This window comes from Urocampus carinirostris, chromosome 16 (assembly GCF_059441175.1).
Source record: "Urocampus carinirostris isolate Australia breed hairy pipefish chromosome 16, RoL_Ucar_1.0, whole genome shotgun sequence".
Taxonomy (NCBI): domain Eukaryota; kingdom Metazoa; phylum Chordata; class Actinopteri; order Syngnathiformes; family Syngnathidae; genus Urocampus; species Urocampus carinirostris.
This window is the reverse complement of record NC_142364.1, coordinates 15,754,268-15,779,727: the sequence shown is the minus strand read 5'-3', so window position 1 is coordinate 15,779,727 and position 25,460 is coordinate 15,754,268. Positions and strand designations below refer to the sequence as shown.

The window sequence follows — 25,460 nt, the reverse complement described above, 5'->3', positions numbered from 1 at the left end:
AGCTAATAACATGTATTTTTTTTTTATTTTAGAAATACATATTGATATTAAATATTATTTGTAATGTTTAAACCCCACGCCCCTTTTTTAATGTTTTTTATTTTTATATTTATTGCTTGTTTGTTTCACTCGAGTTTTATATTCTGTGTACAGCAACTTTGGGTTCTCTGAAAAGCGCTTTGAAAGTAAATATATTAGTAGTCAAGTCAAGTCATGTTAATTTGTATAGCCCTCAATCACAAGAAGTCTCAAAGGGCTGTACATACTATAATGGGGAAACAAATTAAAATAAAATATAGCTTAATTGCTGCCAATTGGGGGAGCTTTTTATGAAAGTAAAATAAATACGAGTCAAATATGCTAAGTAAATAAATATATTAGGTTTTAAATTATCAATAATTATTTATTATAATATAATTATTTTTTTAAACTGGAAAAAATACATGTAAAATATATTATTTTTATTATTATTATTATAAACTGGTTGTCCTTTGTGCCAATTTTTAAGAAAAAGTAGCTCTCATCTTGAAAAAAAAGTTTGGGGTCTCCTGGTTTACGCTTTGTCTGACAAAATTCCCTTTCTGCAGAATTTGCATGAAACTCATGAATAACTGAAAGGCATTTAAACACCTCGTGCCATCTTCCGAGTTCACTAGAATGTCAAGGGCTGAGGACAGACACATCCTGGAAGCGCGCCTGTACGCTCAAAACACACACATGAAAGTGTTTTCTTCTATTGCCGCAGACGGTGGAGCCGGGGTCCGCCGCGTAAATCATGCAGCAGGGCAACGGGTGCAGGGAAACACGCATGGGGGAGGCGGGGGTGGTCGTCTGCTACTTCCGTGGGACCAGACCAGTGTTGAGAGTAACTGGAACGCAATTACTTTTCTCGGGAATGAAAAGGTGCCTTGCAAAAGTATTGCCCCTATTATTAGTAGTATTATTCTCAGGTGTTTTACAGACTGCAACAGATTTTCTGACAGAACTGCCCTAAATTTGGCTCCATCCATCTTCCCATCCACTCTTATGATCTTCCCATTCCCTGCTGAAGAAAAGCTACCCCAGACAATAATGCTGCCACCCCCATGTTTGACAGTGGGGATGGTGTCTTCAGGGTGATGTGCAGTGTTAATCTCACACCATACATAATGCTTTGCATCCAGCCCAAAAAATTCAATTTTGGTCTATTCTTTCAGAAAGGGCTTTCCTTTTGCCACTCTTCAAGAAGAGCAGATTTAAAACGTATAGTGGTCTAATTATAGGCCTCTTGGTTGCTTCTCTGATTTGTTTTCTTCTTGTTTGGTGAGGGGTGGCCAGGTCTTGGTAAGTTTGCAGTGGTTTAAACCTCTCTCTTTTTGTTACTCATTGATGTGAAAGGCTACCATTTTTATATACTTTTTTTAAAATAGCAACTTACTATGTTGTTACTATGTTATATTCAGGTTGTAATTATTAGAAGTTAAGTCAACTCAAAAATGTATCAGTTAGAAATCAATTTTACTAGAAAATTGGAATGACCCATCACTGGTGAGCTGTTTTGTGAACGAGTGCAAGGGCTATTCAGGTGTCTTTGGGGGGATTCCTAGTTCAAGGGGGCACCATGACCCCTTCTCCAATGCGTACCGTAACCCCTAGCCTACAAGCCGAAACTTTAACCCTCTAACCCTACCTTTTTTTATTTGATAGGCCGCCATAAAAAAAGTGGCCAGTCGACCGTAAATTGCCCACTTCCCATTAAGATAGCCTCTATTATTGATTTGTTTATCAACCCAAACAATACCTAGACCAGAATCTGTGATATTTTTTTTTTTGTTCTGAATGGGACAGCTCACGAGCGCCTGACTCTGAAGTCGGGGCTCTGTTGTGAAAGCAGCTGTGACGTGCGAGGAGCGATCGGGGCCAGGAGCTCCCCGTCAGGACGGCGAGTATCTGCTTTCTGCCAGACACCGAAGGCCGACTCCAGATGTTTTGTCTGGCTCGATCCGACTTGGGGCCCGTGCAGGTTTTTCACCGTGCCAGGCTGGCAGCCAGCGGGGGCCTCATTCCCACAAAAAAATGTGCGAGCTTGCGGTTGCGTGTGCATAAGTGCGTGTGTTGGGTGAGTTTTTATTTGATATCCTTGATATTGAGCTTATGGTCCATGTCCTAGTATGCGTTTTTTAAGGCTTCAACCCACTAAAAGGTGACTAGTAGCAGGGTGTTGGATGAACTTAGATGAGATAACGCGTTTTATTTAATACAATAGACTCCAGGATACAGCGTCCCGCCTTATGATATTTTCACTTTTCGGTGTGGAATAAGATGTTTTCAGCCCCTCTTTATGGCATTTTCACCAACATTCGACACCACAACAAATGATGTATGCCCAAAAACTTAGGCTTAGCGTTAACCCAAAAATTCAAACCTTCATGCATACGATGAGTTACCTTTCTAAGATACCTGTCTGCTATTGGTCGACATCCTATAAAATGCTCGTCTGCTATTTGCTTGCGTCAAGGCATCATAAAAATAAAGTTATGAAATTGGTCCTCTACCTCCCTTCATTCAGTTCAGAATCCCGTGTCCTTCGTTAAGACTGTGCGAGTCGGCAATACAATACTGTATTTTTTGTACTGTAAGACTTGATAACTATGGAAAGGAGCTTGCGATTCTCAAAAAATACAAAGAGGGCACTCGAATTGCTATGCTTGCTAAGTTACATGCCCATAACTGGACGTTTATTAAGAGCATGACAATCCTTGCAAGTAGCAGAATTAGTTTCCTTTTAAAACCGCCATTGCTATATCCTTACCACTTCTGCATCCACCTGCATCTTCAATTGACCGCTTCAAGTCACACCACACCAAAGGTAAATAACATATTTTCTTTTCATGTATATCATGCCTGAATATTACACAGAAGTATTACTTATCTCACACTATTGTTATATTAATGTTTTTATATGGGGTAATGGGGCTGCAGAGGGAATTAGCTAATTACTACGGGTTCCACTTTATATTTTCACTTTAGAACACATTAAAGTTATATCACGGGATATACTTTATCGGATATATCCAGGTAAAGTACATCAAAGACAGCTTTATGGAGAACAACTTTGGCGTCTACAGGTGAGACAAAACTGCATACTCTTCAAAACTAGTTCTACAAAGAATGTACTACAAAATAAATTTCAGCACAGAGGCCTTAAGTAGTGCACAGTATTGTTTCCTCTACCATTAGGGAGAAAGGGCCTACTAGTCCATGGACCTAAAGCTGGGTATAATGGTAGAAGAGCAGTTTGGTATGTAAACTGAGTCCTATTTATCACTTTTGGCATACCAGTACAATCTTAATCTCATTATTGGGAAAAACAAAATTATAGAACGATTGTCTGTCATTAAAGCGCAAAGTTCAGTGAATGATTTCAAAATGTTATACTTCTAGCTTTTTACCAGTATATTGAATTTATTATTTACAATTAAGCAATTATCATTATGTAGATACACAATTTCTTAATTTTTTTCTTTATGTGTGTGGGTATTTTAAAGCCGTTTTAGGGGCGTCAATATATGCCATGTAGGCTTATATGGGTCACAACTCTTTTCCTTTGATAAAATTCAGAATTGGAATTTATTTCCTGATTTGAGTTGTAACTTTTTATTTGGGTTGAATGGTGGGTCCTCAAAAAGGACCAGTTGAGAACCACTGCCTTAGATTGTCTACCCACCAGGGTCGGACAAAATTCTACGGGAAACCTTGGATGAACCATCGTCATGAACTTACTCGAGAAAGCTGGTGATGTAGTCTTTGCTGCAGGCCGACCAGGAGAAGGGATTGGTGTTGGCCGTGATGTGGGCCGCCATTAGCTTGGCCGTCTCGTGACCTTTGGTGCCGCAAGAGTTGCCGATGCCGTCGTGGTTCATGCCGAAGCTGTCAATCAAAAGCAGAGAGGGTAAGTCAACCCGCAGCACGGCGGTCTCCGGCGTACCAAACCCCCTGCTGTATAAATGGTGCTTAAAACAGCTGTGTGGTGCACAGCATGGGGTTAAAGTTCAAACCCTGTCTGGAGTTAAGCAGGAATGAGAAAAGGTTCTAATCACATGTCTGATGCCTGCCTGTCAATCAAAGCCAACAGGTCTGAGCAGGCCACCAGAGAAATTGGAAAGAAGGGGGAAGGGTGGATAGAAATCTTTTGGATCAATTACGCGCTTCAGTTATTGCTGGTTCACTGCTTTGCAGATTTTGAATTGAACTATCTTTATTGTCATTGATATCAAAGTATTGTGCATTGTTTTCTGAGCATATTTTTTCTGGGTGTGACTGTGTGCTGGTGTATGCTGTCGGGGCAGGCGCACAAGTCACTGTCTTTGAATCAAAACAGACTGGGAAGCCTGACAACTGCTAGCTTTTAGCGCTCGCTACATTGATAAGAAATTCATCAACTAAATCGGAATACGAGGAAAGTCAGAAGAGCGCAAAGAAATGCTTATCACCAGCGGGTGCTCTGTGGATTATTATTATTGGGTTTGGGAAGCGACTCTGGTGGCGTTCTGGGGAGAACTCAATCCCGAGGCTGCAGATCTGGCCTACTGCTATGGCTAAGCAGACAACTCTCCTAAGCAACCCCTGCCGAGCCTGTAGCTCACCAACGCCTGAGCCACTACCCATGAAACGGATGACCTGGAGCTACAACTCATGGGGAATAGTAAAATTTGTGATATATGTATTTTAACCATAATAACAAGCTCAGACCCAAGTTGAGAAAAAAAATCCACTTCTCAAATGTATCCAATAAAGGAATTGTGCACTTTAAAGCAGATAAAGTAGAATATATTCCCTTAAAAAAAAAAGAACAGCAAAACGACATTAAGTACCATATATACTGGCATATACGCAACCCACTAAAACTGCCTTAACAGCCAAATACTAAAGGAAATTGTAAATAACAATAATAAATTCATATTATTATTATTATTATGGTATTATTATTATTACATTTATCATTATTATGATATGTAGGTATTTAGCTAAACATCAATGATTATTTAATTATATATGTTAATAAAGATTAATAAACTGGTAAAATAGCTAAAAATATAACACTTTCAACACCATTTACTGTAACGTACAGCAGCGATTCAATGGCCGACACTCGTGCACCATTTTTGTATTTTGAAATGGTCGTTGTCACCGTTTTTCACTTTTCCTTGCCCTTATCACTAACTTTCTTGGGACAAATAGGAAAATGGAAATAAGACCAACAGGGTAAAAATAAAATGAAAGCGCCGATTGACTGAACAGGTGGAAGAGATCGAGCAGGGCATTCTCGCCATTTACTGTCTTCTTCTTAGCATTATTTTGCCAGGGAAAAGGCCCAGGACCCACCGAGAACAGCTTTGCGACCCACTTTTGTTTCCCGACCCTCCGGTTGAGAAACACCGCTACAGTCCATATGCGATGCCTGTCTGTCAATCAGCGCCGGCAGGTCTGCGCGGGGCGCCAGAGAGGCTGGAAAGTAAGGACAGTGGGCGGGAATCTTTTGGATCAATTACGGCCGGAGTTTGAAAACTAATCATCCTAACAATCAATTTAAACTTTTCCTTGCGGGCCCCGGGAGCACAAATCAGCTCTAATGCATTTAACAAACCCGACCGCATCGCGCCGTCTCAAGCTGTTTTTCTAGCGCAGGCCGCGTATGTGACATTTTAGAATGCTCTGGAAATAAATCAGGCCCGGCCGTGCTGTTATTCCTTATACATCTTCTGCAGGCACCGACTATTTTTACAACAGGCCCCTTGCAACAGAAGCAGACACGAGACATAATAAAAGGAAATGGCCATCTTGCACAACTCTCCGGGGAGGCTAATACATCATCATTATTGCTAGCTAGGAGTCTTGCGCCAAAGGTATGCACGCGCGACACTCGCTGGACCCGGGACCCCGCAGAACCTGCGCCAAGTCCCCAGGCACGGGGCCCGGGGAGGAGGTGGAAGGGCTTTAAGGCAGTGGTTGTCAACCTTTTCTGTACCACGGACAAACTTAAATGTCTGACTAGATTCTAAAGCAGGAGTCTCCAACGTGGTTCCCCCCAAGGACAGTTGAGGTGCACGCGGACCTGTTTTGGGTCATTGTTATTTTCTAGTGAAATTAGTTTTTCAGTGGTTTACTGAGCTTTTTTTAAACCCTATATTTTTTGTAATAATTGACCTAGTAATAAATAACATAGTCAAACCATAGTAATGCCATGATAAATTGTTATTTTAGAAATTTAAAAAAATAAATCCCAGTGGTTTGGCTTCATGGCCCAAAAAATATTCAATTGATTAATTAAGACAGTAGAATTAGAATATATATTCATGTATTAGACAAATTTATTTATTCATCTTTTTATTCATTTTTTTACAATAAATACAACCAACTAAATTACAGCTTATGGGTTTTAACTGGCTATCAAGCTCCCTTTGAGCCTTTCTACCCGTTCACCTTTCTATCTAAATATCAAGCTACTTTTTTAGCTATTTAGCAAGCCCTCTAGCTAAGTTGCTAGAAATTTAAATGAAACTGGGTGCCCTTTGAGTTAATTTGTAACAAAAAAGTAGCTCTCTGCTTGAAAAAGGTTGGAGACCCCTGTTTTAAAGTATGGATGCATGTTACTCCTGAACTGATGAAGTTAAAAGTGGGATTCCCCTAGGATCAATTTTAGGCCCGGTACTTTTTAATCTGTACATGCTTCCCCTTGGGGATGTCATCAGGAGACACTGAGTCAGTTTCCGTGGTTACTCAAACGACACCCAGCTCTTCCTTGCCGTGTCCCTTGCTGTCACAAGTTCTATAGATACCCCTTTAAAATACATTTTTTATATTAAGTCGTGGAAGAAGGAGGATTTCCTACAGCTCAACCAGGACAAAACAGACATATTTGTCATTGGTCCTGAAAGTCAGAGAGAGAAACCTTTACCGAAACAAACTTAAAGGGTTAGGGTTAAAATGTGATTGTGTTAAAAAGGTAGCTGTTTTTTTACTCTGAGCTTAATTTTAATATGCATAAATATCTAAGAAACGATTGGGTTTGGTCATCTAAAGTCTATAGCCACATATGATTAGTCTGTGCTTTGTCTTAAGTGCATTTAGTTGTTTATTTATTTATTTATTTTTACTTTCTCCATTGTGTGTGCCTGTGTATTTGGTGTCCCTGGTTGTTAGGTGAAAGGGAGGGGATTTGTTTTCAATTGTACACTGAATGTTTTTATACGGCTTTTGAGTGGCAATTCATTGGCTGAAAAGTGCTTTAGAAAACAATTTGATTTGATTTTATTGGATTCAATGACGAGCAGCACGACAGCTCAGTGGTTAGCGCATGCGCGGCACAGTTCTGAGGTCATGAGATCGAACCTTCCTGTGTGGAGTTTGCATGTTCTCCCCGTGCTTGCGTGGGTTTCCTCCGGCCACTCTGGTTTCCTCCCACATTCCAAAAACATACATGTCAGGTGAATTGGCCGGTCCAAATTGTCCCTGAGTGTGAATGAGTGAGTTGTCTGTCTCTGGGTGCCCTGCGACTGGCTGGCTACCAGTTCAGGGTGTCGCTCTGCCCGAAGAATAAGCGGTGCAGATAATGGATTGATAGATTTAGTGACAATCAAACCAATAATAATACTAAAAAGCCCATATCCAATATCTAATCACTTGATCACTAGTGATGTAGATGGCATAAGAAAAAGCATTTAATTTGATCTCATCATCACAATATTTAACTCACGGCACCACGTTGTATGTAAGATGGGCGCCGCCAGGCTGTACATGCCAAGACAAACCACAGGAAATGATTCCCTGATGACTTAGACGATACCCGTGAGTCATGTTGTGGGGCGTTGTCTTGGTTGAACTCTTTCCCATAATGCTCCATTACAACATTACACAAGGTGGCACCGTGAGTAAAAATAGTGTAATGAGATAAAATCTAATGCCATTTACTGAGTCTAAATATTTTGCTACTATTAAATCCTGACAGCTAATATCTTGATTTCTCTTCGAAGTCTTTATCACATGTTTACCCTGGAGTGCCATGTCTAAATCTCGTAATTTCATACAATGTTTTTACTACATTGCTTTCAATGACAACAAAGACAATTTAGTTCAATATTTCCTTGAATTAAGTGTGTAGCCAGTCAAGTTGAGTCGTGAAAATTGTACCTTAATCACAAAAATTCTAATAGGGCTTCACAAATTCACAATTCACGTTATATAACCGGTAGGGGGGAACTGAAAAACAAAAAAACAAAAAAAACCATTCAACCTGGAACCTATGTTGTCGGGTTATTCTGGACTTTACAATGTTGCAACAACAAGGCACTCTAAAAACTTTATCACCTGCATCACTTTAGCCACATCACACAAGGGCAAAATAAAAACCCTTAAAACCAAAATGGAGAAAACCTTTAAACGCTCCATCTCCATCCTGGTAGCTCTCAATCTTTGCATATTTTAAGCAATAAAACTCAACCATGTATTATTTCATCAAAACAGATCTTTGAATTCACTTTAGAGTCCTAAGTGGTTGGTATCCAGCCATTTAGCTTCATGCCACAGGAAAAAAAAATCCTTTTGGACTCACTTGTGGCCGATTTCGTGCGCGATGGTGAAAGCCGAGCCAAGGCCGATGTCTTCGTTGATGCTGCAGCTCCGCTCCGGCTCGCACATTCCCGCTACAGAGGCCAAGCCTGGACACACGCGCAAAAAAACATACTCAATTACAGCGTTTTTGGACTACTGTGCAGTGAGACTTTATCTAGTGTGCAGCCATAAATTAGCCGATATTATCTTTGCAAAAAAAGAGCATTTTCCGTATCTTTGCGTTCTTTCACTAATCAGCCAGGCAACTGTAACATTCATCCATACCAGTAAGGGGCAGTATAGTACTGTATTTTCTGGACTCTAAGGCACACCTGGTTATAAGGCACACCTTCAAAAATAGTCTTTTGTTAAATATGTTTTCATATGTAAGGCCCACTGGACCATTAGGCGCATATACAGACGTTCCCCTACTTACGAAAACCGGTAGATATGATCATTTATCTCGGGATGTCGAAAAATATCCGGACATTGCTGAAAGTTATATTTTGATTTGTGAGCACCTTTTTTCAGAGTACAGGACATTACTGTAGTGCTTCTTTCCGCCACTACCGACATATGGCGCTGTAAAAAGTCACCCAGCATCCACCCGGAAGAAAAACATTCCGCTCCCTCTCCCTAGTTCGTGTGTAAACATTCTGTACTGTCTATACTATGTCTACACTATCTCTAGCGCACTAAGAACTTTGACATTTGTATTGTTTAATATCTCGTGCATCCATTCAATATGGTTGGTGTAAAGTGTATAGAAGAGGCGAGACGTTTCTTTTAAAATGTAAGTGGAATAAGAAAGCTTGATGCGGTTGAGAAAATGGTTGGTACGCTTTTTTTTTGGGCCACTTTTTACCACGGAGGAGGACCTCTTGAAGCGCATCTTCCAAAAGTAAGTTAAACTCAACTTTATTTATCTTTATAGAGCATATATTTTTATGAAATGTTAATTTTTTAGTTCAAAACAATACAGGTCCTTATACAAGCCTTAAACACACGTATATAAACCTTAAACATACAAAATATACTAACAAAATAAACTTACGAATGATCCTCTCGTGTACATATTTACATCTATATCATACATATATATATATATATATATATATATATATATATACACACATACATACATACATACATACATACATACAGTACATATATACACACATACATACAGTACATATATACACATATACATATATACAGTTCATATTTCATTTCATTTCATTTCATATATACATATACACATATACATACACACATATATATATATATATATATATATATATATATATATATATATATATATTTGTATATACTACATATATCAGTAGTCATTAGAAAACATAACGAATGTTTGTATCATGTTTGTCCTACCACAGAAACCATTTAATTTTCCATCATCCGAATTTCTGAAAAAGCACCAAGGAGCCACTAGAGAGCACCAAGGGGTTAAATGCGATTCTTGAGATGCTTGTGGCTGACCCCTGGACCAGAGCAACAACAAAAGGGAATTCACAATGAGCGTTCGAAATGTGGCGTCTGACCTGCCGTCAAAATTCTGCGCTTCTCTTATGTTTACCTTTTAGCAACAAACAATTAACATGTTATCCACAAGAGGGCACTCGATGACCACGCTATATGTTTCTCAAAGGCAGAACAGTTAATAAATGCTGTGTTATCGAATTGCAACTATGCATTTTGTATTTTATCCACTGTATTTTCAATATATATGGTGCACTGAATTATAAGGCCAACTTGGGGATTTTTGGTGCGCCTTATAGTCCAGAATATGTGGCTTTATTGCACAGAATAGCGCCTTTAAATTCGCAGTTCTAGGCACCGGAAAACATCAAGACGCAGGTTTACACTTCATCAAGCGCCAAGCATCACTTAAGAAGCGAGCCAAGGAAGGAAACGCAGCAGCCACCGCGCCCAAAAAGCTGTCAGTGGAGAGGAAAAAATAGATGTTTTCCTCATTTAGGAGCTGGCGAAAGAGAAGAGAGGAGAAAGGCAGTGCAGGCTGTTTCAACTTTCAGCCTACCCTGAAATCCAGGTAACGCGAGGCCTATTTTCCCCTAAAAATTTGAAACGTTAGATAGGGAGAAGGGAGGAGGTAATTCTTCACAGATTACATCTACAGGTGAGTTGAGAGTGGATCGAGTGACAGTTCAAAGAAGGTGTGGGTATGTTTGTTGGGTAGAGGTAATATCTTAAGCTTAAGATCGAAGGCCTGAAATGTCAATCATTACGTTTAAATCCGGGCTGGGCTTCTCTCTCTCTGACTTTTTTTTTAATGTATTTACCAGTCAATGTTCTTTGTTTCTGTTTTTGAGGAGGGTCCAAAATTTGTAGAATTTCATTAAACTGATTGAAAATGAAAAATCAATTTACTGTAAAAACAGATCCACAATGATTCCTAGTCTATGATATAACAATGAATCAAGCTCATCACAAGGGCCAAAAGCAAACTATTTTGGGGGTGGGCCTACAGGCCCTGACTTTAACATGTTTGCAATATTGGATCGTCAACTTGCAGTCTTTACGAAGCACAAAAGATTCTGAACCAAATGAATAAGGAAAAAAGCATCGTGGGAAGTAGTTTAGGCCATTGCATATCTGTATTTTTATGTAGTCGTGACGCAAACAAATAGCAGAACAGCATTTTGTATGAAGTCGACCAATAGCAGGACCATATCTTTGATACGTAGCTAGTCATACGCACTGACACTGCAAAATTTGAATTTTGTCACATAATGCCGTAAAATGGGTCCGCAAAACATATTACACCACACTGTAAAGTGAAAACATCATGAGGCTGGGGGTGCTGTATCCAGGGGCGCTACTGTACTAGAATCTCTATTTAATTCATAATTTTTAATTTAATTTCGCATGTTCCGATAATTACATGAACAGCGATTTCTAATATCAAGGGGAAAAAAATGGACCAATAAAATTCCACCTCTGATTTATTGACAGCAAAAATCGATCTTTTATTTCAGAGCACCTAAATCAGACTACGGCTTGTGGGCCACATGCGGCCCATCAGCACACTGAACAAAATGCACCAAACAGATTACGACATGTTATATAAAAGCTTTCAGGTTTGGAACTAGTGCAAGATGGGCAAAATATGGTTCACGGGCCATTTAAGAACCATACGTTTTAATCAAGCCCCAACAAAAAGTCTAAAAAAACATTTTTTTTAAAAGTACCAGTAAAATTAATTTTCAGTCTCGCCTCGGATCCCGTAACCGCCTTGGTATTCTGGGCACCACTTCCTGTGGTGTGTCTTGGGCGGCGCCCATCCCTTTCCAAGCTGTTTTGCCGGTTAGCGTTTCCCATCCCCACATGGAACAGATAGTACTGGTTTCCATGGTTACCACTAGCATAAGAAGCCTCCTGAACTGACTCATATACAGCACCTTTATCATCTCGCCGTCGTTGCTTTTCAATGTGGAGCGTCATCCCCTTCTTCAGTAATGAGCCATATTACTTTGCTTTAATTCAGTGTGTCAGAACCAATTTGATTAAATTGTCAAATCATGGACATATATAAAAAAACAATATAAATATGATCATAAATACATAATATAAAAATACAATAAATTTTTTCCTCATGCAAAGTATCTGGTTGAGAGCCTGTATTGGTAGATCATAATAATTTTATTATTCTTTTTTTTTTTTTTTTTTTTTTTTTAATCTTTTTTTACCTACTGGCCCGGCTGCCCAGGCAAATTTTTTACATCATTTCGGCCCACAACTCAAACGGTATGCCCACCCCTAACGTAAATGGTACCTTAAACTTATTATAATGATTTAAATAATATTAGTACTTTCATTACCTAGTCTTGATGGTTTTGGGGTTGCAACAAAAACCACACTACGCCAGAGCCAGGCCCCCCCACAAGCTAAAAATGAAGCAGTAAAAAGTCGGGTTGTAAATTTCCTAATGTCATCGGAACTCAAAGACACAGATCGTGTTTTTTGGGGGCCGTGTTGACGGCTCAAGTACTGTGACTCACATCTGCATTGTCTCAGAAAGAAAAATCTGAGAATCATTCTTTCGGCGTGTCAGCCACACTTGAAATATGAAGAACATCTCCGCAGAACCCAGTGTTCAGCCAAATTGCAAAAAGGACTTGCCTGATAAATCAACGCAGTGATGAAGTCTTGCGTACGTGAAAAGTCGGAAATACCCTGGTTTTATTGTGCATTCGGGGCAAAACTGAAGTCCAACTCATTACGATCGCATCAAAGCTTCCAGGTGATTGACGTATCGAATAGCCAATGAAATTCTGGGAAAAAATGATATCTGCCTTGCCTTTGTACTTTTGAATAAGTACAATGAGGAGTGCGTGAAGCTTTCCGCAACATCTTGCGGACACTGCTCCCAACGAGTATGTAGGTTATTTGAATCATAGCTTTGCTTTTTGTGTATATAAATACGCTCTTGTTCAGCATAATGGTGAGTTAACATTGTTTCCCCGTGTGTTTACAAGGGGGTTGGGGGTGTTCCACGCAACTATAGCCCAGCGTTATCTCATGCTAAGTTTCTTATTTTTCCAAATATGGGTGATGCATAAAATAGCCCCAATTCTTACCTTTCATTCAGCCCAAGATCGTTTTTGTTTGTTAAAGCATTCCATATTAGCAGCCCTTGCCACCCAAATGGCACACGTTTGGTTTGCCTGGACTTCTTAGGAAAACATGTGTATAATGCTCGTTTTTATGTAGAGGTCATTTTTATGTAGGGTCATGGGGGCACCATGTCCTGTGGTGTGTCTTGAGCAAGTACAGCCTGGTGGCACCCATCCCTTTCCAGACCATTTACTATTGTAAAATTTGAGGTAGAGCTAAGAAAGGCTTTGGGCTGTAATCATGTTGTGTTATTAAGTCCCACAACGCACCCAATTTTTTTTGGGGGGTGTGTGTATTTATACTTCAACAATTCAGTGCCAGTAGTACCTAAACAGATTTTGACTGTAGAAGATTCCACCCTGGTCATCCTTGAAGGGGGAATACCACTTGTGAGGCCTCTTCTCAAGGTTTATTATTTCCTTACGCTGAGGTTTTGAAATTTTCCTTGTCCGCATGTTGGTTTAAGATCAGGCGATGGTGTAATTGTAATCCTGTTCAGTCCTCTGAGACATTTTTGTGATTAAGGGCTATACAAATAAATGAGACTTGAGAAAACCTTAGTGTTTTCTTAAAAAAAGAGACTAAAACTATGCTAATACTCCAAATGGTTCAAGTACAGCTTCAGTTTTACTTGGGGGTACACCTTTTTTTTAGGTGTTGAGTTAAAAGTACCAGATAACGTTTTAAAACTGAGACTTAATGACACACATGTGCACTCTGTTGTTAGTCATTTAGGTTGACAGTGGATCTTTCAGAAGTCATCAGGAAATTTCTAGAGTAAGTTACCTGAGCTGAAAAAACAGGGGGTTAATATTTTTACCTCTACTTTTCATGGTTTTTTTTTCATTGTAAAAATAATATCAAATGGATGACACGGCAGCTGAGTGGTTAGCGTGTCTACGTCAGTTTTTAGGTCATGGGTTCGAATCCAGCTACCAGCCTTCCTGGCCAGAGTTTGAATCTTCTCCCTATGCTTGCTTTCCAAAAACATGCATGTCGGGTCAATTGGCCAGTCCAACTTGTCCCTGGGTGAGAATGAGCAAGTGAGTTTTCAGTCTCCGTGTGTCCTGCAACTGGCTGGTAACCTGCTCAGGGTATCCCCGGCCCACTGCCTGAATAATAGCTGGGATGGGCTCCAGCACCCTCGCAACCCTACTGAGGATAAGCGGTGCAGATAACGGATGAATGGATACAATATAAAACATAGTACTAATTTGGTTTAATTTCATGATTGTTGTTGAAAATATTTTTAGTTTTTTAGTTTTGTGTTTGGAGCATTAATTGTGGCAATATGATTTAGTGTAGGGAAGGATTGTCAATACTTTAGCTAGGCACTGTATACTTTGAAGAAACTTTGCACACCTAACTTTTTATGCACAAGCAATCGTGTCAGATCTTTGTTTGTATTTGCAACGCGGCAATCCCTTTAAAGTGATCACGGGAGGGTTCGAACGGGGGAAGACACCTGCAGCGGCGAGTTAGCGCCAGCTCCCTCCCCCCTGCAGGGACTTGGCTAAGAGTGTCACGGCTTTTGTATCCTCTTTGCTAAGAGGCTAAACAAGAATAGACTCGCAAATCGCGATGGGCCGAAAGGAAGGAGGCGAGCCTGAAGGTGAGGAAAGAAGGTGGGAGGGAAACGTAGGGTGGCTACTCTGCGATTAGTTTAAGAATGTGAGTGTCAGTTGCTTTCTCAACAGCGAGCTGTGTACTATCTCCAGGCTGGGTGATTACTCTGTGACCCCTGAAAGGCCAGAGTTGTGGCCCTGAAGCGTGATCCTGGAGAAAAAGGTTGGCGGGGGCAGACGAACGAGGAAGCCAAGCAGATGCTGGGGCAATTAAAGCGACCGGGGGAATGTGACGAATGCGGTCAATCTTTCAAAGCGCACCCTGAAGTCACAATACTACCTCCGATATACCGTGCCGCCTGCGGGCCCCCGTGCAGATAAGATGGCGAGAGGAGGTTGGAGGTGGTGGAGGAGAGAAGAAAAAGGGATGACATGGGAAGCGTTTGTCGCAGAGGGGCAGTGAAAGCTGTTTTTGGTTTATTTCTGCAAAAGTGGCATCAGAAATGTAGTTTACCATTGTGAAAAACGCAAAGGCTGATCTTGTACAGGCTTGGGGAGTAATGCAATACATGAAACGGCGTTACGTAATTAAGATATAGGAAGGAAAATTCATTTTTACAGACTGTACCAGTGGGTTAGAGTCAGTGCTGTCGCAGCAGAGCGTGGACCAATTGTATTCCCCGGCAGTCTCCCATCCAAGTACTAACCAGGCCCGACACTGGTCAGCTTCCCAAAATCAGGCCTTCTCAGGGTGATATGGCCGTAAACAGGTCATCAAAATACCGGTTAATTTAGTAAAAATAAAGATTAATTTGCAGGATTACAATTTTATTTAAAACTATATTTACGTATACGTAATGCGCCGCTAGATGAATTGTGTCAATCATAATTTCAATCAGTGATACTCAAGTAAGTTAAGTTTTCATACGACCTGCACGCACGTCCTAGTAACGTCTGTGTATTATTGATATCATATTTGGACTGTAGAGGAGAAAACTACAAAGTGTTTTATTCAAAAAGAGACCAAAACTATGCTGATACTTCAAATGGTTCAAGTACATCTTCAGTTTTACTCTGGGTGCACCTTTCTATATACTACGTGGTTGAAATGTAAGCACTTTTTTTGTAGCACTACAGCCTGACCTTGGTTTTCTCCAAGTCTTTTTCAAGGTTACATTGTTCATTTATCTTTGACAGAATTAAGTTATTGTATTTTTTTTTTTAAATTAAAACAGCTTGTCGGCCTTGGGGATAGGGCGCTGCTTCGAGCCTCTTTTTCCTTTATGTTTTTTTCTCTAAGAGCTCATTGTTTGTGGTCCATGATCGTTTCTCTTAGCATAATTGGTCTTCGTGTATTTATGTATTTGTTTAGTATTAATTCATTTGTTTGTTTACCATAAATTCAAGACCACAAAGCACACCTGAATATATGAATATTTAAGGAAAAAAAGTCAAATTTGTTGTTTTACTAGCCGCCCCAGATTTTAAGTAGCAGGCTCAAACAGCAATAAAAAGGAACTAATTCACGGCCGTTTTTTAAATAGAATGAAAAAATCAGCGAGGAAGAGAAGTAACACATTGTACCATGATTAAGACAACTTTTTGTGGACTGCAGCTGTCAATCTTAATCAACTGGCACAGCAGTCAGTATTTTTGAATTGGCATCAACGTATACACAGTGGTGCAACGAAAAGATTCTCAATACAAAACTCAATGCACTGTACTGACTAAAATTCGCAAGCCTATGCCAATTACAACAACCTGTAGACATGCAGACTCATGCAACTGATCTTAATCTCTCAAATCCCTTGCGCACAGAACAAATCGATAGAAGACCAAGTATTGAAACTACTACGTAAAAGAGTCATCGTATATAAAAGTTTGGAATCTCTATTAGTGTCGGCTGATTGAATGATTTAAAAAAAACAGTTAACACATTCAATGCCAAGCATGAAAATACCCAATGTTAGTGAATAAATCTGTTGGGTTTAGAATAGATCCCTTGTCGTCCGTCATTATAATATGTAAGTTAACTAACTTATGTAGGCTGAATTATAAAGCATAATACTAAAAACCAGAGATAAAAATTTGGAGTTTACATTCCTTTACTGATCCTGCCTCAGTGCAGAAAGTCTGGATCCAGCCCCAGAGCCTTAAACCAAGTAAAGAGTGTTTTGTTTTAACTATTTTATATTTATTTTCATTTCTATTGTGTGTTAATGCAACATCCATTTTGGCCTGGTCATCCTGGGGATTACCTTATGTTCAAGGTTTCTTCAATTTCCTCATGCTGAGGTTTTTGAGTGTTTCCCTGCCCTCGTGTAGATTTTAGATCAGGGGATGGTGTAATAATAGTCTGTGGGTTGCAATAATCTGTGGTCTGTGCAGCCCTTTGAGACTCCTTGTGATTAAGGGCGTCATAAATAAACATGAGTTGACTTTTACTATCACTGATGTTGGATGTTGTAAATTGTCTGCATTTATATAACTCTTTTCAAGTCAATGAAGACCTCCTAAAGCACTTTACAATGTGCTTCGCACTTAACCATTCACATACAGTCACATACCTATAGCAGCGTCAGCCATGCAAGGCAAATACCTGCTTATCGGGGGCATTCGAGATTCAGTGTCTTGCCCAAGGACACTTAGACATGTAACACGGAAGAGCCGGGAATCAAACCTGCGACCTCTTGATCCCTAGACGAGCGCTTTATCTCCTGAGCTACAATTTATCATTATCCAAGTTTTTAGACGAGGAGTGTAAGTCAACGCCCTTTTTGATAGCACAACTGTCCCACAGCGCCTTAGAAATAGTACAACATAGGGACAAAACATGTGTCCTGGAGCTCCGGGTTGAAATCTTATAGTCTATTGTCTTGTCCATTGTTCATCAAAATCTTTTGTTTAAAATAATCTTGACTCTGGTGTTTCTGCCATTATTTTACTACCTATATTTCATGTTGAAGGGGGATTACCCCTTTTCAAGGTTTCTTGATTTACTCATGCTGAGGTTTTTGAGTTGGTCCTTTCCCTCATGTAGGTTTTAGATCAGGGGATGGTACAATAGATCAGGGATGGTGTCATAGTGGTCTGTAATCTGTACAGCCCTTTGAGACCTCTTGTGATTAAGGGCTATAAAAATAAACATGACTTGACTTGACCATTCATCAAAACCTAGTACTAGTAGCTTTTTTTTCCCTCTGCTTAATAGCATAGATGCTACATATGAGATTTTTGTTCGAATTGCATGAGAGAAAAAAAAGAACTTCATCCCAATATACAATTATTTTTCATATCTCATGCAGTATGTGGTATGTGAAGGCAATTCTGCATCAGCTGTATTAAGGAAATACCCAGACACTCACCTAACGTCCCACATGGTTTGTTCTTGTAGGTGCAGATGTCATATCTAAAAAAAGATAGAAAAACGCATTAAGACATGAGCAACATACGCGCTTGTCATTTTGGCAATGTTCCCGTCTCGATGCGCAAAAGTGGAGCGTGCCGTGCCCTGACCCGACCGTTTGACCTGGCGTGCCGCTAATCCAATAGAGCGCAGCCGAGGAGGGCCGCGTGCGTCTTGCAATGCCAACAAACGATCCGATCGTAGCTAAACCTTTTAATCTATTAAATCCAAGGACACGGAGAATTTGATTTCTTTCTGCTCGCTGCCTTCTTTCCAAGTATCACTCTCTGTAGCTCAGTTCCTTGCAACACCCGCTGAATAAGTTCTTTCACATTAAATCTACCCCCTGGCCTTGAAAACAAGAATAAGGTACTCTGACACTTGTCGTAACCCCCTAACCTGGATTGCAAAAGAGATACCCACAACGTAATCCTACACATGGAAAGATAATTATCCTATCCTAAAATCCAAAACCCCAACTCCGTAAATCCGCTAAACAAACAATGTACCGTAGTCAACCAGTTCCTGAAAACAGACAAAGTATGGACCTTTTGCACGTGACGTCCGATTCCATTCCCCAGAAGTATGAGCGCTATGACGGACTACAAAAGCACCTGAGCGGATGGCAATTGAATAAGCGGTTGAGTTGAAACAAATATCAACAACCACGACAGAAAAATATAACCACAACGTTTTACAACAGGGATTTCTTGCTGTGGGGTAGGCTGTGGGAACATCCAAGGTTCTCAGCCCTTCTGGCATTTTATCGTATCGATTTTGTTGAAGACAGAAGACGGCCAAGAATATCAGCAATCAAGCGGGACTGGCAGACCTCAACGTACTCCAGGATTTGCAGCAAGAATTTTTTACAAGGTATGTTTTATGTGTTTCCAAGCAATTTTATGTTAAGTAGGTACGAGTCACGTCAAAGACACTCAAACTAGCTACCAATAAGTATCTAATGCTACTGTAGCTAAAGAAATAATATTGTTAATTAAATTTATGCTAATGAAGCAAAATAGCAAACTTAGCTAATGAGTAACATGAGTTCACCAGCTAACGTGAGGTTCGCTAGGATTTAATGGCACCCTGGATAAAACATTAGCATACAAGGCTAACATTAGTGTTTTACCATTTCCATTATGAGGGACCTCCCCCTGTCAGCACAGCAACAACCGGTATCCCAACTAGCTACAAAGGTAAGCATCCAGACTTTTATAAGCTTTTAGATCAGCACCGGTGTACGGGGATACTCCATTTACAATATAGTGGTACACATCGTGTGAACTGAAGTCAGACAGACTTGGTTAGATCTTTGAATATGTCAGGAGGAAGAAAGTATGTGTAGGTAGCCAGCCTTTCTAGCTTCAGATTCTTTCAATAGCGCTCTAGGTGACCCACCTCGTCTGACAACTGCACAGTGTTCGTTTAACTAGTCATTGCCTATGGTGTTGAACAGTATAGCTTTGTCATTGTCTACTGTCTACTGGCCTCACCCACAGGGAGTACTGTTTACTAAGGTTTACTGTCGTCCGTCAAGGCGTCTGCAACTTCTGTCACGTGGTTATGGTAACGTGTGTGCAAAGGATAGGTTTCTATCCCTTGTTTTAAAGCAATTTGCACCTCAGAATGGATTAATGTCATATTCCGACGATGTACTTAACCTTAAACCTATGGGCTGAACCCAAAACCTTTCCAAAGAAAATTAATTAAAAAGCAACGTCATCCTGTAATAAAACTGAAGAGCATCAGCAAGCAAGAGTTCTCCAATGACAGCAAATGAAGTGACTTGTTCCTGAAAAGAGAATCAACCAGCAAGCACTTGAGGTGCTCTAGTACACCGAGCCAAACAGTCCTGCCAACAACAGCGAAGATAAAGACGAGCGCAGGTTCTGGCTTTCGCTGCATGACATTGCACAGAACACCTTCTATTTTCATCTTTATTAAAGTTCTGCGTTATAACCAGTGTTGGGAGGAAGACGTTAAGAAGGAACGCGTTCCAGAAATGGAGATGGATATCTTTGAGTGGTTTAAAGCCCGGAGACAAAATTAATATGTAGTGTCTTAGCTGTATTAGTTTGCAAGCTCTCAAGATTGCACAATTCAAAAAAAGGATTCACCGCTTCCACAGATTGATGCACACCAGGGGTCTCCAACGTGGTGCCCGTGGACACCAGGGTGCCCCCTAAGAACTGAGATTCCTGCGAACCTGTTCTGCAGATATCTCACCAGTGCTGGATCATTGCGTTTTTCTAGTAAAATGTTTCTTTTTGATGGTTAACCGGGTCTAATTAACCATACTTCTAAAGGTGGGCACATTTTTGGAGTCAGGGCACGCTTTGGTTTCAAAAATGTGGCCAGGGGCCTGGACCTGGAAAACTGTTGATTTTTTCTTATTTGCATTTATGAATCAATATATATACATGTTACATTTATTTTTATGCTTGTTTTTAAATAGATTAATTTCATCAAGTTGGTTTTAAAATGCTGAGAATCAAAGTATTTTGGTTTTTTTGTAGTACTACTCTAGTATTTTTGTAGTATTTTGTTTGTAGTATGTATCTCGTATTTCTTTCGTATGTTTTCTATTATTTCTGTAATACATTTTTGGGATTATTACTTTAGTAGTATTTCTGAAGGATTTTGTAGTATTTCTGTCGGAGTACTTATTTAGTACTACTGTGGTAGTAGTTCTGTAGTATGTTTGTATTAAAGTATTATGGTAGTAGTTTCTTTTTAACATTTCTGTAGTATTATTTATCTTTTTAAAATTAGAGCAAAATAAAATATAAGGTCCCTGTTTTAAAGCACAAAATTTGCTATTTAATTTTGTAGTACCATCATTTTGTGGTTATTGTATTGTAATATGTTTTGTAGTAGCCGGCACCACAAAAAAAGGTTGTTAGTACTTTATTTACTATTGTCATGTTATGTTTAACCTTTTTGCATGGCGGGCCGAATTAAAAAGCCTTGCGGGCCACAACATGTGGCCCCGGGGCGTAATTTGCCAACCTTTGGGTATCTCCAATAATTAACCTGGTATTAGCATATGGACAACAAGACAGTCCTACTGAACAGACTGAAACCACAGGCTGAAAACATCCTAGCCGAAGAACAGGCAGGCTTCAGGGAGGGTAGGGACACCCCAGAACAGATTTTTGATTTGTGTGTATCATGTGAGAGGTTTTAACAACACCAAAGAAACCCTTAAACAGAGCATGGGATCTGGTCAATCGCCTGAACAAAGCATTGACCCAGTATGGGATGGAAATTAGCACAGAAATAAACATAATTAATGACCAACAACCCAAAAAGTATCACCACAAATATCACCATGACCCGCAAGAACATGTCACCAAATGTAAATATCTTGGAGCCATCATATCAAAAGAGGGGTCAGAACCAAAAATCATGGCCAGGATAGCTAAAACCACAGCAGCACTTGCCAGACTTTAACGCATTTGGAGGGACAGTGAAATCAAAGATCAGACTCGTGCAAGCGCAAGTTACTTCCATCATCCGCTACACAGCCAAACTGGAAAAAATAATTCAAGCCATGGAGATACGATGCTACAGGAAACTTCTAGGTGTCACCTTCTTAGACCATGTGACAAACAAAACGGTGCACAACACCAACTTTGAACCCTACGAAGAACAGTTGTCAACTATGGGCAAACGGAAACCTCAGAAAAAGAACTGGGCCAACAACATTCAAGAATGGACTGGTGCCAACTTTGTCACGACCTAAAAACAAGCCAGAGACCATCAACAGTGCAGAAGGTTGTCCAGAGTTGCGTCCTCAGTGGTGCCCCGATGACCAATGCGGTTGAAGTTGATATTTTAGAAATGAATATCAAACTGGGTGCCTTTTGTGCTAATAAGTAATAAAGTAGCTGTCAGTTTAAGAAGGTTAGAGACCCCTGGTGTACATCTTTTTTATATTTCTGTGATTATGTGACTAAAACGGTACCTGTTTTTTAGTAACTCAAATGCTCGTCGTGCCTGCAAATATGATTTTATTTTATAATGTTTGGTATAATTCGGATCAGCGGAAACTCAGTGTTTTAACCATATGTAACATGGACGGGAATGCCTTGAAGTTTTTCTGTACATATTGACTTTCCTTCTGCTATGGCGCCACTGGCACACAGGTGAGACGAGAAACTGGAACGGTTTACAGCAGTTTGGGGGTAACGCAATTACTTTTTAAATGAAGTCACTAGGAACTTTTACTAAATCCTTTTTTAAAGGAACGCGCTCAATACTGGTTATAAGTGAAGTGAAGCATCCTCACCGAGTGATGAGTACGGCATTGTCGTGGTGGGCCATGCCGTTCTCTGGAATGCTGTTGCCGCTTTCGCTGTGGTGGGACAAGATAGACTTTTGCCATTTGCAGAAGCTGTCCAGAGATTTGTCAGCATGATGGTTAATCTCCAGGTTAGGCTGAGGGAAGAAATGCGGAGGTGACGTTGCACAAAAAACAGGAACATTGCTTTCTATGGAGGACCCATCCAGCAACACGTATAAATAAATATATAAACGAAAAAGTACCTACGATAAACACTGCAGATCAAAATTAGAAAACAACTTGTAAAAAAATGAAAAACTTACTTATAATACCATCTTTACTGTTCCACACTTAAATTACATTTTATTGTGTCCATACCATGGTACTACAACACCTTTTCACAAAATGACTAAAGGCATATCACACAAAAAATAAGGTTTTTAGAAAACACAGTTATCAAAAATAGAGAATAATGAAGTTGTCATGGAAAAAAATTCTGAAGATAACAACATTCAGCAATTCGTAAGAAGTGTACAGGCCTCTGCTGTGTATGACTTCAGCACATCTGCGGCCACAGGATAGCATTAGTCTCACACAGCTCTGGTGTGATTTTGGCCCATTCTTCTCCCAGGCTCCTCCACAGTTCGGCGATTGTTATGGGTTCCTTGACCATAACTTTGTCAACAATGATTTTCCGGAGGATCTCTGTTGGGTTGAGTCAGGACTCTGGGCAGGCCATGCCATGAATTCAATGTTTTCACACTCAAGGAAATTCGTTACCCGTATTGCTGTGTGACATGAAGCATTGACCTGCATGAAGACTGCAAGCTGATGTGGCGTTGAACGCAAGTAAGGAACCATGTGCTGTTGAAGAAGGTTCTGATACACATTTGTATTCACTCAGCCATATAGCTGTACAAGAGGCCCAACTCCTGCTGCAGAAAACATGCCCTAAACCAGGACACGTCCTCCTCCACCTTTCACTGTCTTTCTTTTACACACTTTGGGTTTAGTCTTTCTCCAATAGGTACATGCACATGATGCTTCCCATCAGACCAAAATAAATGAAATTTGCTTTCATTACTTAAGTGAACTCTGGATCAGTCCACACTACATGCTCCTCAGCAAAGTTTAGTCTAGCTTTTTGATATATTTGTTTTGCTGATGAGAGATTTGGTCACTGCAGTGTGGGCCTTTAGTTGAAATGCTCTTCAACAACCAGACAGATCCTTACCATGTTCAGCATGGAACTGGCGAGCAATTTCAGCTGCAGAGTGGAAACGATTGTCCATCGTCATCAGCAGTGGCCTGCCCTCTCTGCCATGACGACCAGTCTTCTTGGGCGACTTGAATTCATTTTTAGTTTTATAAAGATTCAATATTTCTGAAATCTCAGATTTTGAACAATCAACTTGTCTTGCAATGGTGTTTTCATCTGGAAAGCCTGCTGCTAGAGGCTTTCAGTCACTTTAGAATGACCACAATCTTACAAAGGTCAGTGAAACTGACAGTTAAAGAGGGGTTGACAGATAATCAAGGAAATTAGCATGATATGCTAGATTGGAACCATTAAGTGGGAAGCACCTGAAAGTGTTCTCTACTGCAATCAGAGCATTTTTTTTGTTGAAATGCCTGATTCATTTTTTGAAAACGTGTTGTTGTGCATGGTATAGGCACACCAAAATGTCCTTAAACTGTTGAGCAGTGAAGACGGCAAATTTTTCAGAATTATTCAATTCGTTAAAAGTTGTTCTCTAGTTTTGATTTCCAGTGTATATAAATGAATATGAACGGTATAACTAAATATATGACATTAATGTAATGTATTTGTATATTTGTGAATTTAATCTTTTTTTTTTAATTCATTTATTTATGTTTTTTAACTTAATTTGACGTGTATTTTGTTGTGTTTTATTTTAATTCATTTTGTCATGTATTTTGCCGCTGAGTTGTTTGCGCGCCAGCTACCAGCCCCCCCGGTGTGGGGTTTGCACGTTCTCCCCGTGTCTGAGGAAAAGATGTGCAGAAAATGAATGGCTAATTGATTTGTCATGTATTCGGTAGTGTACTTCTTCATGTATTTTGTCATTTATTTTGTTGGTTTGTATTTTGCTATGTATTTCGTCAAGTATTTTGTTGTGCATTTCATTGTGTACTATGTTGCATATTTCGTTGTGTATTTCGAAATTTATTTTGTCGTCCATTTTGTCGTGTATTTTATCATGTATTTTGGCGCATTTTGTTGTGAATGTTATGTTATATTGTGTCGTGTATTTTGTCGCATATCGTGTTGGGTATTTTGTCATTTATTTTGTCAGTGATAAAATACACGACAAAATCCATAACAAACTAGATAAAAAATTATCTTTTATACGGCGTGCATTTATTTATGAAGTTTCGGTATTTAGGTATTCATTGATACTTTTATTTCTACATATGGAAGGATTGGTCCATTTTCTATGAAGTTTCTCATATATTAGTGAGGATTTCTTAGGATTCTTCGTACCTGATCTTCGGTCAAAACGATGAGCCGTGTCACGATAATGTTCACAACATTTCCTAGACTGGCATCGCGGTACAGTTTGGCAACCTGACCTCCAGAAAAGAAGAAAAGACACAAAGTCAGACAAATGGTGTCCGCAGGGGGGCGCTCTCCAAGAAAAGCGGCATCAAACTTACAATATTCATGACGGACAAGATGTAATGCTCAATGTCTTTGCGGCCGTGGTAGCCGACCATCATTTTGTCGGCCACGACCAAGGTCTCAACGAAACGCTCGGTGCTGATGGAGCGCCGCGTCCGACGCGTTACGTTTCGGTTGTCGCTTTTCTTCAGGTCAGGTGCTCCAACCCAGGAGGGGACGCTTGTCTTAACCAGGTCTGGAAACCACAATAAGAGAGTTGGATCAATAATTTGGTTTGGGGTAAAAAACAATGAGGCAACACCTACTGTGCCTTGC

The 25,460-nt window shown here is 39.9% G+C and overlaps 1 protein-coding gene across 2 annotated transcripts in view; it reads right to left on the bottom strand.

Moving 5' to 3' along the window:
- Positions 1–25,460, bottom strand: part of adamts6 (ADAM metallopeptidase with thrombospondin type 1 motif, 6) — a 124,132-nt gene that overhangs the window by 68,258 nt on the left and 30,414 nt on the right. For both annotated transcript variants that reach the window (XM_088319701.1, XM_088319702.1), the window contains exons 5-10: positions 25,181–25,380; positions 25,008–25,091; positions 22,508–22,656; positions 18,173–18,216; positions 8,591–8,696; positions 3,763–3,909 (exon numbers count right to left, since the gene is read on the bottom strand). In XM_088319701.1, coding sequence (XP_088175827.1) covers positions 3,763–3,909; positions 8,591–8,696; positions 18,173–18,216; positions 22,508–22,656; positions 25,008–25,091; positions 25,181–25,380 — 730 coding nt within the window. The remainder of the gene's footprint in view (positions 1–3,762; positions 3,910–8,590; positions 8,697–18,172; positions 18,217–22,507; positions 22,657–25,007; positions 25,092–25,180; positions 25,381–25,460) is intronic.